The following is a 19,338-nucleotide window of genomic DNA, read 5'->3' on the forward strand; positions in this document are numbered from 1 at the left end:
ATACTTCAGCCGCAAGCGAGATCCGTTCTCTCACGGGATCGACGCCCTGGTTCAGCCATGGCCTCCAGGGACTCTGCTATACGCCTTTCCTCCGTGGCCCCTGCTGGGCGCCCTGCTTCACAAGATTCAGAGACACAGAGGCCTAGTTCTTCTAGTGGCACCAGACTGGCCCAGAAGACCTTGGTACGCGGACATGAGAAGACTACTGGCAGGGGAGCCCCTTCCCCTGCCTCCTCTTCGGGACCTGCTTCGTCAAGGTCCCATCCTCCACGAGGATCCGGCTCAATTCTCTCTTACGGTCTGGCCATTGAGAGGGCTAGACTGAAGAAAAGAGGTTACTCGGAGCCGGTGATAGATACACTCCTCCGAGCTCGCAAGTTTTCCACATCCCTCACCTACATAAGGATCTGGAGAGTATTTGAAGCCTGGTGTGACACTCATGGCACCAATCCACATGCGACCACAATCCCTATTGTTCTGGATTTCCTACAGGACGGGCTTCAGAAGGGTCTCTCCCTAAGCTCCATCAAGGTTCAGGTGGCTGCGCTGTCTTGCTACGGTCCCAGGAGGGATGGCAAGACCATTGCCACGCACCCAGATGTTTCCCGCTTCCTGAAAGGAGTCAAGCACATTCATCCCCCACTAAAGTGGCCAGTGCCCCTGTGGAACTCAACATAGTTTTGGATTTCCTCGCAGGATCCACCTTCAGACCCCTTCGGGGCCTGTCTCTCCGTTCGCTAACTTTGAAGATAGTGTTCTTGCTGGCAGTGTGTTCCGCACGCCGCATCTCTGAGCTACAAGCGCTGTCCTGCCGTGATCCCTTTCTCAGAATCACTCCTGAGGCTATCCATCTTCGCACGGTTCCCTCCTTTTTACCTAAAGTGGTCTCACAATTTCACCTCAACCAAACCATATCTTTGCCAACCACGGCGGGCTTGAAGAAATCAGAAGAAGGGCGTTTGCTACGCCATCTCGACATCGGCAGATTGCTACCCAGATACCTGGAACAGACAGAAGCAGTAAGAAAGACGGACCATCTATTCGTCCTTCACAGCGGGAAGAAGCAAGGGGAAGTGGCCTCTCGGCCTACCATAGCCCGTTGGATCAAAGAAGTTATCAGAGCGGCCTACGTAGAGGCCGGAAAGTCACCACCTTTACAGGTCAAGGCTCATTCTACCAGAGCACAAGCAGCATCTTGGGCAGAATCGAGGATGCTGTCGCCCGCAGAAATATGTAAGGCGGCGACATGGTCCTCCCTCCATACCTTTTCCAGATTTTACCGTCTGGATGTCCAGGCCAGGGAGGACACAGCATTTGCGAGGGCAGTCCTACGCGGTCCTCAGGCAGCCTCCCGCCCAGTCCAGGAGTAAAGCTTTTGTACATCCCACTTGTTCTGAGTCCATCTGGCTACACGCTAGGAAATGCTGAGATTACTTACCTGATAATCTCCTTTTCCTTAGTGTAGACAGATGGACTCAGCATCCCGCCCGGCTGCTGGTGTACATGGGTTTCACCAATTCAAGGTAAGCCATGTCAGTTTCTTACATAAAAGCGTCCACTATACCAGGTGTCGACGCCTTCCAGTTGGAAGCGCTGGCGGTCTCCAGCTACTATCAATCGGTCAGGGGAATCCTGTTTCACTAATTCATTGATTGGTCAGTACACATATATCCATAACAGCTTTTGCAAGGAAGATTACTGAGTTGCTTCACTTCCTGTGGGGGTATATGTACCCGTGCTGACGTCAGATCCGTCTCCAACTGCTAGCACAAGCACACTGTACCCACTTGTTCTGAGTCCATCTGTCTACACTAAGGAAAAGGAGATTATCAGGTAAGTAACCTCAGCATTCATCCACGTAAGTTCAAATTTCTTATCGCTGATATTTTGTGTGATCCTGGGAAAGTCATTTTGTTTCTCTGTAATTGGGTAATAATAGTAATTCTTCTCCTCAGTCCCCCTTTGTAAACTCTCATGCAGCTCATTGTTACAAAAATATGCTGCTGCTTTCCCAACCTACAGGGAACCATGCATGAATTAAATTATTAAGCAATTCGGAATCTTGTTTAAGTGAACGGTGCTAAAAAAACGCTTTTGTGGTTGAAATCACATTTTGACATTTGCATTTAATATCTCTCTCCTATTTATTGTTCTATATTTGTCAAATTGCTATTCATTTGGTCTGATTACACTGTTTGATTTAATATCTTTATACTTGAAAATTACTGATTAGATCATAACTGAAATGCTTTATTAAACTTTTCTGTACATTGCTCACCACTTTCTCTAGCTCTCATTAGAAATGTTTGATGCTTCCATTTTAGTGTGTTTAACTAACTGTGACTAAAGCTGATTTTTTAAAACTCTTTATTGCTGGATAAAAGCACGGGCAGGAAGGAACAATGCAGCAATTTATTCAGGCAAAGATTGGTAACAGAAGTAAAATTAGATAACATATCAGCAGTCTTCTGAAAAACAAATCTCCAATAGGTAAGAAAATGAACATTACATTTCAGGGAGAGATAGTATGAAAATTCCATAATCTTCCCCAGACAGAACAGTATTTACAGCAGTCCCCTCTTAGAGAATATCAGTTTTTCAATATGGGTAATTTCAAAGAGTTGGACTTGCCAACTTTATAATGGAGGTGATTCTTTCTAGAATTTGGCCACAGTAAATATAGCAGCAAAAAGCATTTGAGAAATAAGCTTCTTCGGTTTAACGGAGACCTGAAGTCCATCCCAGTAACTAAGCAAATCCAGCCCAGGAGAAAGGTCAATTCTAAAACTTGCTATGTGGGAAATTTCTGAATAAAACATTGACACAAAAATTAGAGACAAGAGGGCAAGTCCACTGGGCACGAATGTGTGAACCTTGCAGTCCACACATCCTCCAATACTGCTTGCTAGCTGTAAGGTTGAAACCATGAAAAAAAGAGGGTATTGATTTATATTGTTCTGTCTTACAATCATGCTAATTCCCATTAGGTATTTCCTATGGACAGACAAACAGTGACATTGAAGCACTGCATCAGGCTTATCGTTGCATTGATCGGTCTTTGGAAGACACAGATCACCAAAATTTAAAAGTTAATGCAGTGGAAGATTCTCATCATTCGGTTCAAGATGTTCTAAATTCTACTGAAACATGTGGAAAAATTATCACCACTGCGGAGTCTGGTAAGTTCCTTTTATATGTGAGTTAAAATCAGTTCTTTTTCTTGTGGTGACTTGTTATATGTACTACATGGAAGGAATACAGTAACTGACCATCAGCTATCTAATGGGCCCAGTTAACCATTTTGGTGGTTGATGTCCTGAAGTTGGATAAATCCTGCTAACCAACCAGTGTTAGCTACCTTCTTTTGGACCTCAGAGGATTCCTCTCATGTGCATGGAGTTCCTCTTTGGATACTTGCTGAGGGCATAAGAACATAAGAAATTGCCATGCTGGGTCAGACCAAGGGTCCATCATGCCCAGCATCCTGTTTCCAACAGAGGCCAAACCAGGCCACAAGAACCTGGCAATTACCCAAACACTAAGAAGATCCCATGCTACTGAAGCAATTAATAGCAGTGGCTATTCCCTAAGTAAACTTGGTTAATAGTAGTTAATGTACTTCTCCTCCAAGAACTTATCCAAACCTTTTTTGAACCCAGCTACACTAACTGCACTAACCATGTCCTCTGTCAACAAATTCCAGGCAATATACATAGTTTCACTTCTTGCCTCTTCTACTCATCAGTGTCAAGTTGAGTGCCATTTTACCTCTGAGAAGAGGTTTCTCCTCCCTCTATTTCTTTACTGGTATATTTGTGTTCCAACAGCTCATTCTATCTAGGGTGACTTGGGTCGGGGGTGGAGGATCATGCAAAAGCAATTCCCCACCCATATTGTAGTCACTTGCAGGTTCTTTTCTCCTCTTTCAGAGATGACCCTGTCAGTAGACGTGTTCATTGACTGACACAGCAGTCCCTATCCATGCAGACGTTCTGCTGGTATGCCACAATGTTATCAGGTGGAACAATGGGTTATCTTGAGCCATAGGTTTGATGCCTAGGCTCAGTTGGTGGGCATTCTGCTCTGCGGATCAGGATGTTCCTTTTCTGGTAACCTCGGGGTTCCCAGATTGGTGAAGACGTCCTCTTCACAGGTGCTGCCTCTTGTAGCAGAAAGATTTATGGACTTCTTCCTCAGGTTGTCATCATCCTGCAGAAGTCTAAGACTCTACACTATATTTACTGAGGGAAGATGGGCCCTGTGGGCTATACCTGTCTCTTCCGTAACTCCCTGTCAGTCCCAGCAGGGAGTTCACATGGTTGGGAAGTCTCCCATCTGTATTTTCTACAGCCTAGAGGCTGTCTCTTTTGTCCAGCAGCCCAGGGTCTGCCTCCTTTTGTTGTTCATCTCTTCTGACTTTGTCAGACAATCCAGGAGGAAGCCAGGGGGTGCATGGGAATGGTTGTCACATATGGAAGGGCATGCAATCCTTCTCCTACTTTGGCCAGGTTACTGACTGAGGTGCTTCCCTACTACCTGGCTTTCCCTGATAGTGAAGTACATCGTTCAGCTGAGTTTCAGCAGTGACTCACTGCCCTACTCAGCATCTTGGTGTAGGGCTCCCTGGGGAGACGTAGCCCTTCGTGCCTTGGCACTCAGGGTTTGTATCCCATCTGATCTTGGAGGTCAGATCTTGTACTTGTAGTAGTTCAGAGGGTGGGGTCTTTTGCAGTCCCGGATACTTCTTGCCTCTACTTCTCTGGGCAGATGTAGATTCCATGCCAGGATTCCTTTTGGGCATAGATTTGCATGCCCAATGTGTCTTGTTCCTCGGTTAATAATAGACCGCAATTTTATTTCCTCTGGGCTCTCCAGCCCCAGCTAATTTTCAGTTGTCTTGTGAAACAAAAAAAAAAAAATACCTTGAGGGCTTGATCCATATACTTTTTTCTCTTGTACTTGGAAATGTGTGCCTTTGCCTGTACCCTGTGGGTCCTAGACCTACTGGTGCTAGTCAGAGTTCACTGTTAGGAAGCTCTTGACTATGTTAGTTTTTGTGTGATTTAGTGGGCTTCGCTCCCCAGGCTCGCATTATGCCTTTGCCTTGGGACGCCTTGCTGCATATCAGGATTTCTGTCTCTCTATCGTCTTTGAAGTGAAAAACCCAACTCTTTTCCCTCCTAGAGCCATTAAGGGTCAGCTGTCTCACTGAACAAAGAGGGGAAATGGTGGTGTTTTACACTAAATGGTTTCCCCCATTTTTCCTGTTTTTCAGCAGCCTCTAGCTTGGGAATCACCCATGAGGACTACCAGCCTACTTGTCCTCGGAGAAAGAAGAGTTGCTTACCTGTAGCAGGTGTTCTCCAAGGACAGCAGGATGTCAGTCCTTACTAAACCTGCTTGCCTTCCCTAGCAGTTGGTTTTTCCATGTATTTGCTATATCATGGACTGAGAGACTCTGCCTGAGAGACAGGGAGGGGGCTACAGCTGCACATGCTCAGAACATGCTGTAAGCTCTAGAATCTGAGATCAAAGTTCCGTGCTGGGCTCCATTGGATGATGTCACCCAGGTTTGAGGACTGACATTCTGCTGTCCTTGGAGAACACCTGTTTATAGGTAAGCAGCTCTGCTTTCTGTACACACACCCCCACGAGTTACTGTCTGCTCCTCCGTGTCACTTCCCCCACTGATCTAATCTACATCCATGATATTCTTTCCAGTCTTCTACTGCCTTTACCCACACATTTCCTTTCCTCTTTTGCCCTCCTTGTTAATATTAAAATGTGCTGCATCTGTGGTAAGCACTTTTATTACTTGCTTAATTGGAGATAATCCTTATCTAGCTAGTTCCACATATATAATCCCTTGAGATTACTCATGTTTAGAGAAAGGAAAATTACATCCTTTTTATATTAGTTTGCTGAAGATTGCAACTCATTGCAGTATACAGCTACCCTTCTCCCCTTTTGAGAGGTTTTTTTTTTCTCTTTACCAGTCATTAAACTGAGTAGCAGATGGTCGATTGTCATATGGGTCCTTTGTCGGTCATGCTCAAATTTTTCTCAAAAGCTCTATACTATATACTCATCCAGTCATGCAAACAAGGTCACATGACATATATGTGTGACTCCGTTGAGCTGCTGTCATCAGAGAACAAACATTACAGATTATTTCACTCTTCCTTTAAAGCTTATTTTTAATTGCATGACTGTTGTTTCTGATTCATTTTATCTTATAGATTTGCCAACTATAGAAGAACTGATGAAACCTATTGGAAAAGATTCGGTTTGTACCAGAGGCTTTGATTTACAACACATAAGGTACTATATACAATATGGACGTCAATACTTTGTTCATGAAATATGAGTCTGAATAATTTCTTCAAGCATGTCTTTGTGTTTTGTGTTTCTTCCTAGGCCAAAATGCTTGTGTCCTCAAAAGAAAAGTTTTATGCAAATTAAACTAACATTTTAGAAAAATGTAACTGTTTTTCAACCTAGTCTATTTACAGAGAAAGAGCTCATCAACTGCACAACATTTAATTTGTTACAAGATATGTAGTTAGAAAATTTAAAAAAGTTAACCAGAACAATTTGAATTTGTTTGCAACAATTTTACTTGAAATTAGAAAGAATGCAAAAATCAGCTGGCCTATCTGTAATGATATTTAAAGCAGTGCTAGCAAAAACAAAATTGTTTTCTGTAATTCAAGTTTCATTAAGATTATAATACCTTTTATTGAATGAAGATAGATTTGTTCAAATATCATGTACTCACTGGAAAAGAGAAAGAAAATGGAGGATATGATAAAACCATTCCACTAATAAGCATGCTTCAGTTAAGTACAAGAAGAAAGCATTTTTCATGAAAGAAATTCAAGGATAAGGAGTCATAATTTGAAGTTGAGAGTAGAAGGCTCAGAGAAAATATGAGGAAAAACATTTTTACTAAGAAGGTTGCAGGCACGAGAATGGCCTAACAGCAGAATTAGTTATAACTAAAGCCATGACAGATTTCAGATACATTTAAGGATACAGAGGCAATGGTAGAGTTGTGTGCAAAGGTTTACACACGCTTGATCAAATTGTATGTTTCATTTAACCTATAAGTGAACAGAAGCTGACACAAGTCACCTGGACCAGATGGTATACATCCCAGAATGCTGAAAGAACTAAGAAATGAAATTGTGGACCTGCTATTGGAAGTTTGTAAACTATCAGTAACATCATCTATGGTATCTGAAGACTGGAAGGTTGCCAATGTAATGTCAATTTTTAAAAAGGGATCATGGGATGATTCCATTTGCCATGCAAAATGGTAGAAATTATCATAAAGAACAAATTTGCTGAACAAATAGATAAGCATAGTTTAATGGGACAAAGCCAACATGGATTTAGCCAAAGGAAGTCTTGCCTCACAAATTTGCTACATTTTTAAGGGTGTAAATAAACATGGATAAAGGTGAGCGAGATGATATAATGTATCTGGATTTCCAGAAATCATTTCACAAAGTCCCTTATGAGAGACTTCATAGGAAATTAGAAAGTCTTGGGATAGGTGGCATTGACCTATTGTGGATTGCCAACTGGTTAAAAGATAGTAAACAGAGAGTAGGGATAAATGGTTAATTTTCCTAATGGGAGAGATGAATAGTAGAGTTCTATTCTGGGGATCTGCTCTGGGGCTGATGCTTTTTAATATATTTATAAATGACCTGGAAATGAGAACAAGGGATGTGATCAAATTTGCTTATGACACAAAATTCTTCAAAGTTGTCAAATCACAAGAGGATTGTGAGAAATTTCAAGAGGACATTGCAAAACTGGGAGACTGGGCATGGAAATGGCAAATGAAATTTTATGTAGACAAGTGCAAAATGATGCACTTAGAAAAGAGTAACCCAAATTATAGCTATAAAATGCAGGTTTCTACATTAGGAATCACCACTCAGGTAAAGGATCTAGGTGTTATCGTTGAAAATACGTTGAAATCTAGGGGTCCACCTGGGTGCGAATCTCGCTGAGTTATATCGCCTCAATTACATACCACTGCTGCAGCGGATTAGACAGGATCTCCATCTCTGGGACCGGGGACAATATTCCTGGCTGGGGAGGGTAGCTATCATAAAAATGAATGTTATACCTCGTTTTCTGTATTTTTTTCAAACAATCCCTATATTTATTTCCTCTGCAATACTCCGCTCCTGGCAGAAGATACTCTTTGATTTTATTTGGCGTAAACGCCCCCCCAGGGTGTCGAGACGTCTGCTGTTTCAGCCTCGTGATCGAGGTGGACTTGGGGTACCGAATTTAATCTGGTTATATGCCGCTGCTCAACTGAAAGCCATCCCTGATGCGCACAGCCGTCGATCTCCCAAACAATGGGCCACTTTTGAGGAGCAGGTTCTTGGGGGACTGCCACTGACTGCTCTTATTTGGCAGCCGCGCTCCACCTGGCTACCGATGGGGCTAAAGACGGGGGCCCTGGATACAATGTTACGCCTCTGGGATCGTTGGAAGGTAAAGCTGGCCGGCGATCGCTATTATTTCCACACTACTGGCCTTTATCACCACTCACAATTCCCAGCTGGCCGTCAGCATGGGGTGTTCCAGGCTTGGCGGAAGAAAGGAATTACTCGCATAGAACATTTGCTTAAAGGCGAGACCCTGATGACGTGGCCAGAACTACAGGCCCTTTATCGGCTGCCCCCTTCTGACTTTCTAGCAAGCAGTCAAATGCTACATTTTCTACGATCACCCAGAATGTTGGATTCCCTACGCAGAGGCAAGTCACAGTTTGAACATCTCTGTGCTGCAGTTGACAAAACCAGCGGGATGATTTCCAAGCTTTACGCCCTCCTTGCTGAAACCGCCGGGACACCCTTTCCCCATACGAGCCACTGGGAACAAGACTTGGGCCTGGCGCTGACTCAAAAAGATTGGCATTCTATTTACAAGCAGGCCCGCCAGTGTTCTGTCTCAGCCCTTTATCAGGAAAATTGCTATAAAATGATCACCCGCTGGTATCTCACACCTCAACTCTTGCACAGGCGTTATCCCCACTTGGACGACCAGTGTTGGAGGGGCTGCGGATCTTCCGGGACATTTTTTCATATATGGTGGCAGTGCCCGAGGGTAAAGGGCCTCTGGACTGCTGTGGCACATTGGTTGGAGGAACTTTTGGGTACCACTGGCCTATATAAGGCTAGTTTTATGCTTCTTCACCACCCACCTTTGACCCTTCGAAAAAACCACATCCATTTCTGCCACCAAGTTTTTATTGTAACCAGATTGTCAATTGCTCAAGCATGGAAGTCAAAAGAGGTACCCTCGTTGAAGGTGGTCCAGCATAAGGTCCATCTCTCTTGCCAGCTGGCGGCGATTACAGCAGAACTTCATGCGGACATTTCCAAGTTTCAAGCCGCTTGGTCTCCTTATCTGTGTTGGGAGCAGCAGCAGACAAAGCCTTAAAATGGGTTTTTCCCTGAGTTATGCAGGTTTTCCCTTGATTGATACCACCTAGGATCTTACCTTTTTCTGAAGTTTCCAGTTCCTTCTTCTTTTTGTTGCAATTATTGGCTCTCACCTCCTGTAATTTTATGAGCACATGGATGTAGGGTGGGATGGGAGGGATTACTCGGGGGGGGGGGAAATGGGTACCGAATATGCAATTGATGTGTTTTATTGCTATATACTATTGTGCTGTTACAATTTGTTGCTGTTGATAATCTAATAAAATTATTAGTAAAAAAAAAAATACGTTGAAATCTGGGGCAGCAGCCAAGAAAGCAAATAGAATACTAGGGATTATTAGGAAAGGAATGGAGAATAAAACAGAATATCATAATGCCTCTGTATCGCTCCAAGATGCGACCTCATCTTGAGTATTGTTTTCAGTTCTGGTCACCACATCTCAAGAAAGATATAGCACAATTAGAAAAGGTATAGAGAAGGGTGACCAAGATGATAAAGGAGATGGAACAATTCCCCTATGAAGAAAGGCTAAAGAGGTTTGGACTCTTCAGCTTGGAGAAGAGACAGCTGAGAAGAGATATGATAGAGATCTATAAAATAATGAGTTGACTAGAACAAGTAAACATTACTCAATTGTTTATACTTTTGAAAAGTACAAAGACCAGGGGACACATAATGAAGTTACTGGGTCATATATTTAAAACTAATAAGAGAAAATATTTTTTTACTGAACGTATAATTAAGCTCTGGAATTCATTACCAGAGGATGTGGTGAAAGCTATTAGTATAGCTGCGTTTAAAAAAGGTTTGGACAAGTTCCTGGAGGAAAAGTCCATGAACAATTATTAAGGTAGAGTTGCAGAAATCCACTACTTATTCTTGAGATAAGCAGCTTGGAATCTATCTATCCCTTGGGATCCTGCCAAGTACTTGTGATCAGGCTTGACCACTGTTGGAAACAAGATATTGTGCTTGATGCACCCTCGGTCTGACCCAGTATGGTAAGCCTTATGTTCTTATGTTCTAACCTTTAAATAGTACAAAGTTAAAGATGACATTTTTCTGCAATTATTTTCATGTAAAATTACTATTTATTTTCTCATTTTAACAGACTGAAAATAGTAAAACAATGATTATGATATGTGCAAAAGATTGGACACTCTTTCAGTTGATTCATTACTACTTTTTAAAAAATGTTAATAAGGCCCAAAAAATTAATTGACCTCTTAGGCCTTTTGTTAATCAGGTGAAAGCAATTCCATGATTGAACAAATACTCTGATTCTTCTAACTAATCAGTTTGTGATTGTCGTTCTGTTTATTTTAAAAAACCATGGGCTCCTCTAAGCAGCTATCTGAGCATTTGAAAATGAAGACCCTGTAATTCACTCTTACAAAGTAGGGGAAGGCTATAAAAAAATCTCTAAATGCTTCCAAATAGCAATTTCAACTATCAGAGACGTTAAGAAATGAAAGTTACAGCATCTTGTGTGGTTATGATTGAACAGTTGAATTTTCGTATAATCACTCCAAAGTACTTTGTTCCAAACGTTTCAGGCATATCAAGTTTTTGTTTTGTTTTTTTGCATTTTTTTAGATGATAACTGTTGTGATGAGGTTATAGAAAAGGTTCCTTCTGACAACACTCTCATGCAGATCATTGTTGTGTAAGCAGTGCTCTTCTGTGTATATGTGGACAACTATTCCAGAGTCAGCTAAACTTTTCAACAGGTCTTTTGTGGTGAACTGTGGGTTCCATTTTGTAGATCTGATCAGTTTTTGGGCAGTTCTGTCAGAGATGTTTTTGATTTTTCAGATCTTGTCTTAACTTAAATAGTACCTAAAAAATAATCAATTACCACCATTACTCAAATCATTCAAAGACACATAAAAGTAGATGCAAAGGTGATAGATTGACCTTCATACTAGGCTTCATCGACATGAGTAAACCCCTTAAAGCTCAGCCTTCTTTATAATCATCGGTCAATAAGATTTTTAAAGTGCAGCATAGTGTATAGTGAACATAACAATTTTTTTGTTTTTATATTGCAATTAGAATCAATTTTGCAACATAAGCCACGTAAGCTAAACTATCAAAGTCAATAAATCAAAAGGCTTATCTTATCCATTTTGTAGTCAGATTTCTACAGCAACCCATCCATTCCGTAGTCTGATATCTATAGCAACCCCGCGGGATGATTTCCAAGCTTTACGCCCTCCTTCAAGGGTAAATTACCTTCAAGGGTAAATTATTGAATTTTTTCAGCTCTGAGCATCTACAAATCAATAGAAAGTATATAGTTGAAACATTCTTCAAAACTTCCCACATAAAAAAGCATCATATAAATACTCCCTGATAAGAACAGGGATCATTTTAAATCTGATGGCATTTATTCACTGGATCTGCCGACGCAACGGTGTCAGTTAAAGGTATTTTAAATCATCTGGGCTGTCAAACATTCGTAGAAGAACCATCTATTGAAGTAAAAAAAACTGACCTGAAAGAGATCTACTCATGGTCTTATCCAACTGTTATCTACAACAATGAGTACCAATCTATAACATTATTTAGACCATGCGGATGAATTGTGTTTAAGCCGAAAATCCACCGCTGTTCTTTTTGGTTCAATATCCATTTCGGATCTCCCCCCACCAGGGTTCAGTTGAACCTTTTCAATCACCCTCCACTGTAGATCCTGAAATCGGTGTGAATGTTGAACACAATGCTGTACCATTGGAGCCTGCATTTGGTCATTGTTAAAAAATACCATCCCAGAAACACAGTCCAGATGTATTCCACACATTAAGAAAGGTGGAAAGAAGGCAAAATGATTACCGGCATAGTTAAAAGGGGAGGTGAAAGAAGCTATTTTAGCCAAAAGATCTTCATTCAAAAATTGGAAGAAGGATCCAACAGAAGAAAATAGGATAATGCATAAGCGTTGGCAAGTTAAATGTAAGACATTGATAAGCAGGCTAAGAGAGAATTTGAAAAGAAGTGGCCGTAGAGGCAAAAACTCACAGTAAAAACTTTTTAAACTATATCCGAAGCAGAAGGCCTGTGAGGGGGGTCAGTTGGACCATTAGATGATCGAGGGCACTTAGAGAAGATAAGGCCATCGCAGAAAGATTAAATGATTTTTTTGCTTCGGTATTTACTGAAGAGGATGTTGGGGAGGTACCTGTACCGGAGACGGTTTTCATGGGCAATGATTCAGATGGACTGAATCAAATCACAGTGAACCTAGAAGATGTGGTAGACCTGATTGACAAACTGAAGAGCAGTAAATCACCTAGACCGGATGGTATACACCCCAGAGTTCTGAAGGAACTAAAAAATGAAATTTCAGACCTATTACTAAGAATTTGTAACCTATCATTAAAATCATCCATTGTACCGGAAGACAGGAGGATGGCAAATGTAACCACAATATTTAAAAAGGGCTCCAGGGGCGATCTGGGAAACTACAGATCGGTTAGCCTGACTTCAGTGCCAGGACAAATAGTGGAAAGTGTTCTAAGCATCAAAATCATAGACATTATAGAAAGACATGATTTAATGGAACAAAATCAGCATGGCTTTGCCTCACAAATCTGCTTCACTTTTTTTGGAGGAGTTAATAAACATGTGGATAAAGGTGGATTTTCAGAAGGCATTTGACAAAGTTCCTCATGAGAGGCTTCTAGGAAAAGTAAAAAGTCATGGGATAGGTGGCGATGTCCTTTCGTGGATTGCAAACTGGCTAAAAGACAGAAAACAGAGAGTAGGATTAAATGGGCAATTTTCTCAGTGGAAGGGGGTGGACAGTGGAGTGCCTCAGGGATCTGTATTGGGACCCTTACTTTTCAATATATTTATAAATGATCTGGAAAGAAATACGACGAGTGAGATAATCAAATTTGCAGATGACACAAAATTGTTCAGAGTAGTTAAATCACAAGCAGATTGTGATAAATTGCAGGAAGACCTTGTGAGACTGGAAAATTGGGCATCCAAATGGCAGATGAAATTTAATATGGATAAGTGCAAGGTGATGCATATAGGGAAAAATAACCCATGATATAATTACACAATGTTGGGTTCCATATTAGGTGCTACAACCCAAGAAAGAGATCTAGGTATCATAGTGGATAACACATTGAAATCGTCGGTGCAGTGTGCTGCGGCAGTCAAAAAAGCAAACAGAATGTTGGGAATTATTAGAAAGGGAATGGTGAATAAAACGGAAAATGTCATAATGCCTCTGTATCGCTCCATGGTGAGACCGCACCTTGAATACTGTGTACAATTCTGTTCGCCGCATCTCAAAAAAGATATAATTGCGATGAAGGTACAGAGAAGGGCTACCAAAATGATAAGGGGAATGGAACAGCTCCCCTATGAGGAAAGACTAAAGAGGTTAGGACTTTTCATCTTGGAAAAGAGACGACTAAGGGGGGATATGATAGAGGTGTTTAAAATCATGAGAGGTCTAGAACGGTAGATGTGAATCGGTTATTTACTCTTTCGGATAGTAGAAAGACTAGGGGGCACTCCATGAAGTTAGCATTGGGCACATTTAAAACTAATCGGAGAAAGTTCTTTTTTACTCAGCGCACAATTAAACTCTGGAATTTGTTGCCAGAGGATGTGGTTAGTGCAGTTAGTATAGCTGTGTTTAAAAAAGGATTGGATAAGTTCTTGGAGGAGAAGTCCTTTACCTGCTATTAAGTTCACTTAGAGAATAGCCACTGCCATTAGCAATGGTAACATGGAATAGACTTAGTTTTTGGGTAATTGCCAGGTTCTTATGGCCTGGATTAGCCACTGTTGGAAACAGGATGCTGGGCTTGATGGACCCTTGGTCTGACCCAGTATGGCATTTTCTTATGTTCTTATGTTCTTAAGAGATCAGGGAATCAAAACTGTCATCAGTTAGTTAATCCCAAAGATTTCTTCATACATGTTCTTTGTACCAAGGTGAAATACTGAGAGTAGGAAGAAGGGCTCTCTAGGGAAGCCCTTTCTTTTCAATCTTCAAGCAGAATCTTCAAACAGAATGTTGGGAATTATTAGGAAGGGAATGGTGAATAAAACAGAAAATGTCATAATGCCTCTGTATCGCTCCATGGTGAGACCCCACCTTGAATACTGTGTACAATTCTGGTCACCGCATCTCAAAAAAGATATAATTGCGATGGAGAAGGTACAGAGAAGGGCGACCAAAATGATAAGGGGAATGGAACAGCTCCCCTATGAGGAAAAACTAAAGAGGTTAGGACTTTTCAACTTGGAGAAGAGACGGCTGGGGGGGGTGGATATGATAGAGGTATTTAAAATCATGAGAGGTCTAGAACGGGTAGATGTGAATCGGTTATTTACTCTTTCAGATAGTAGAAAGACTAGGGGGCACTCCATGAAGTTAGCATGGGGCACATTTAAAACTAATCGGAGAAAGTTCTTTTTTACTCAGCGCGCTATTAAACTCTGGAATTTGTTGCCAGAGGATGTGGTTAGTGCAGTTAGTATAGCTGTGTTTAAAAAAGGATTGGATAAGTTCTTGGAGGAGAAGTCCATTACCTGCTATTAAGTTCACTTAGAGAATAGCCACTGCCATTAACAATGGTAACATGGAATAGACTTAGTTTTTGGGTACTTGCCAGGTTCTTATGGCCTGGATTGGCCACTGTTGGAAACAGGATGCTGGGCTTGATGGACCCTTGGTCTGACCCAGTATGGCATTTTCTTAAGATTGAAAAGAAATAATTATTAAAAGCTAAGTAAAGTGGGGCTTTGCCATGCATTTGTTATTGTTTTAATTCGCCTGGAAACTTGCTTTCTGAAATTATAAAATTTTGTAATAAACTACAGTGTTGCATTTGGCAGTCGGCGAGTCTCCCCTGCGAACCGCCACACTTACCTCCAGCCCCAAGCCACTGTCGCTGAAGACCTTCAGGGCAGACACGCTGCAGGTCACCATGATCTAACAGGCCTTACGCAATGTGAGGGGGGATGCTGCCGGCTTTTCTCATGGCCGCCCCAGGCACGTGCTTGCTTGACATGCACAGACTTAAAGGGTCCACAGCGGGAAATCCCCCATGGTGCTCTCAGATGACATCACGAGTCTTGGCCTATAAAAGGCCCTTTCTCCCTGCAGTCCTCGCCTTAGCAACATGTCTCCTACAGCCTGTGTAGTGTGAGTTGCCTCAGCAATCCCGAGTTCCTGGTCTTCGTCTTGTCTTCAGTTCTTCAGTGTTCCGTGTCCCCTTGTCTGCTTGCCTGTGCTGCTCCTTGCCTCCCTGTTTTGACTATCCGTCCCACCTTCCCTCAGATAGATACCCGGTATTGACCATTGTCTGTTTAATCGACATCCTTGAATGCCACCTGCTACTGACCACTGCCTGCCTTGAATGCCACCTGCCTATGACCTCACTTGCACGTCTCAGCCTCTTCTACCGTTCTTCTGACTGCCAACAGAGGCCCCCACCTAAGACCTGCCAGTCCAGGCACCCAAAGGCTCAACCGAGGGGAATGTGGGCTGGTATAGGTGAAGCTGCTGTTGGGCCTCTGCCTCATCCGACTCTGCCGGCTGACAGTGGGGACTTGCAGGGCTCCACCCTGCAGGTTGTGCCAGCTTCTTTCGGTCCAAGCTGCACACGCCCGCAATATACAGCTTCGTTATCACATTGTTTTTTCTTTCTCTTCTGCATGAGAGTCTATCTTAAGCCTATTTAAGGGGTTAAGCAGTTGGTGTGGGAAGCTTTGTAAGTACTATGTTGAAGCTGCAGATGAAGAAGTAGGTCAAGTCTTCTCTCCCCAACACCTATCTACTGGTAGTCCCCAGCCTAGTGAATTTTAACAACAGCCCCTTTGTTGTAGAAGCAGGCAGAAACAGCACCACCCACTGACCAAGAGACCGTGTACATCACTACAACACCACACTTACATAAAATAAGAGCTCTTCATGGAAGCAATTCATACCAGATGCACAATTAAACCATTCTCCTGAGTTGAATCATAGTATTCAAGGTGCAGTCCCACCATGGAGCAATACAGAGGCATTATGACATTTTCCGTTTTATTAACCATTCCCTTCCTAATAATTCCTAACATTCTGTTTGTATTTATTTAGATTTATATTCCACTTTTCGCACATTTTTTCAGCACTTCAAAGTAGATTACATTCAAGTACTGTAGGTATTTCCCTATCCCAGAGGGCTTACAATTTAAGTTTGTACCTGAGGCAATGGAGGGTAAAGTGACTTGCCCAAGCTCACAAGGAGTGACAGTGGGACTTGATCCCTAGTTTCCTGGTTCGTAGCCCACTGCTCTAACCACTAGACTACTCCACTCCTTGGATGTGCTAATTTTGAGGCAAACCACTGATGGTGAACTACCATCCTTTGTCATCTGCATCTAAATGTCACTTCATTAATGTTATTTAGAAGAGGAAGGGGTGGAGCTACAGACACTAGTCTGGAGAGAGGGCGACCAGGGACAAAAATGAACAGGCTTGGTAACACAGAGATTGCAATGACTAGGGGCTACAAAGTTCTTCACTTCCCCTTCTGTCTACATAGGTGGAAGTTCTCTCGGCATCCTTGGCCAGCTGCCTCTTAAGGTTTGCCTTGCTGTTGTCATTTGGGACAGAGATAGACACTGAGCTACATCTATGAGCACTCTCTAGTTAAGGTTAGCCCTACCTCAGAATTCCTCCATGCCCCTTTTTATCTAGATAAATTTTATGTAACCAATGAGCTTTGTGCACAAAATGTATGTGCTTGGCAGTGTTAAATATTCAAATCTTGTGGGATATTTACTAAATCACAGTATGTTTCCTCGGAGGAGGAAAATACCATGTGGTTTACTAAGCTGTAGTAGTCAGTACCACAGCTTGGGAAACCATGCAATATTTTCTTCAGCAGTAAAATACCTGGGGGTTGGTAGCCTCACTAATGACACACAATGGCAGTTCCTTAGCCCAGGGCCACCATCATATTAAAGTGCCAAAGTGGCCCAAACAAAATCTTACCAATGTGTGGAACCCTCCTGGGAATTTGTAAGACCCGTCTCACCCCCTATAGACAGCTCCTGTGACCTATTAAAAAAAAAAATGCGGACGTGGGGAAATATAAAGGGGAACTAGATACAGACAACAACCAATGTGAGCCCTGACTTTTACGGTCTGGGGCATTGACACGCAGACATTTTATTTATTTATTGATTTACTTATTTGTATACCATGTTTCTGGGGTGCAATCACGGCAGTTCACAGAAATTAAGATACATAGTTAAAAACGATACAATTTGCATATAAACATAAGCATTTTACTAACCAGTATTTCTCCCTCAGATTCTCTAAATCAGTAATAATACATGTAAACTTACATTTCGAATCTTTTACTTGTCAAGTTATCTTCCTTTCTGCTAAAGATTTTGATCTTTCTTAAATGCGATATTTAATCAACCATGTTTTTAGCAACTTCTTAAAGAGTTTAAAATCTTTCTGCATCCTTGATTCTTCCGGCATTGTGTTCCATAGTTTAGGCCCCGCAATCGAAAAAGCCCTATCTCTCACTTCTGTCAAATGGGCACTTTGGACTGATGGAATACTCAGCAAGCCCTTGCTAGCTGATCTTAAATTACTTGGGGGGATATGAAAATGTTAGACTGGTCCCAACCAATCTGACTGTATGTTGTTTGCTATTTTGTGAATGACATAAGGGAAAAAGTACAGGATGGTTTCTACAGCCAAGTCCCAAAGCAAAGAATGTCAAGCAGCATATTCAGAATGATCAAGAAGGCTTCTCACCCAGTAAAAATGTTGCTAGCAGTAATTGTTTATGGTTTTGATTGTAAATATTACTACGCTTATCATAAGGTTTGGGGGTAACTGCACAGAGCGGCAGTTACTACCCTTCAGGGAAACATGGGGATAACCTACATAAAGCAGCAGTAACTACCATAAGAAGCTTGCTGGGCGTACTGGATGACCCTTTTCTGCCATCATTACTATGTGACACAGACCCTCCCCTCCCTTCCCAGACCCATCCTTTTGTGAATAATTCCCCTCCCCCACCAAAGCCTCTAACACCCACCTCCAGCTTCAGGGCCCCTCACTCTAGCCCATCTCCTTGACACCTTCCAGTTATAACTTGAAAAACGTAGTGACCTGATGGGGGCCCAGAGCACTCCTTAGGCTTCGGGCCCTGCTCTGTCTGAAGAAAAATGGTGCTGGCCAGCCACATTTCAACTTAGGCTCCATCACATGATTTTTCTTCAGAAAGCACAAGGCCTAGAGCCTATGAGGAGCTCTGGGCCCGACTAAACTACCAGGTTTTTCAAGGTATAATGGGGGAACCCTAGGGTTGAGGGTTGTCTTGAGACCAGGAAGGGATTTGGAGGCTGATGGGAAGGGCATTTTTTAACAAAGAGGCAGGGAGGAGCCTGTGTCACATTTATTTATGTGTATTTTTTTTTTTATCGTGCACTGGGTTTGCTTCTTAGGGCAGTGGGATGAGGGGTGGTAAGGGGTTTGTTCCACAAGTTGTTTGGGGGGGGTTGAGTTATTCGGGCTGCTCTGGCCACTTGACTTCTAGCCCAGGGAGCATTGGGACCCATGTTAACTAACTTTCATTAAAATAACTTGGTTTATGATTTTTCATGCAAGCCGCATTATTTTATTTATATTAAACAAGCTATTAAGCCCGTTCAAACGGGTGAGATACCATCGGTCAGACCAGCTCGTCAGTCAGAGCCGCTCCCTTCTCCACAACTTCTTACCCTTCCCACTTACTCACTCATATCCTCTTCCCTTTTCCTTCCATCCCCTCTCACCTCATCCACAACCCCTTCCCTCTCTCTCAGCCCTCCTCCACTCCCTCT

General features: G+C 42.3%; 1 protein-coding gene across 1 annotated transcript in view; it reads left to right on the forward strand.

Moving 5' to 3' along the window:
- The window catches only part of CEP162 (centrosomal protein 162), a 423,542-nt gene that overhangs the window by 188,160 nt on the left and 216,044 nt on the right, over positions 1 to 19,338 (forward strand). The window contains 2 exon segments of the mRNA XM_029595494.1: positions 2,988 to 3,179; positions 6,240 to 6,321. Coding sequence (XP_029451354.1) covers positions 2,988 to 3,179; positions 6,240 to 6,321 — 274 coding nt within the window.

The sequence above is a fragment of the Rhinatrema bivittatum genome, chromosome 3, assembly GCF_901001135.1.
Source record: "Rhinatrema bivittatum chromosome 3, aRhiBiv1.1, whole genome shotgun sequence".
NCBI classification, from domain to species: Eukaryota; Metazoa; Chordata; class Amphibia; order Gymnophiona; family Rhinatrematidae; genus Rhinatrema; species Rhinatrema bivittatum.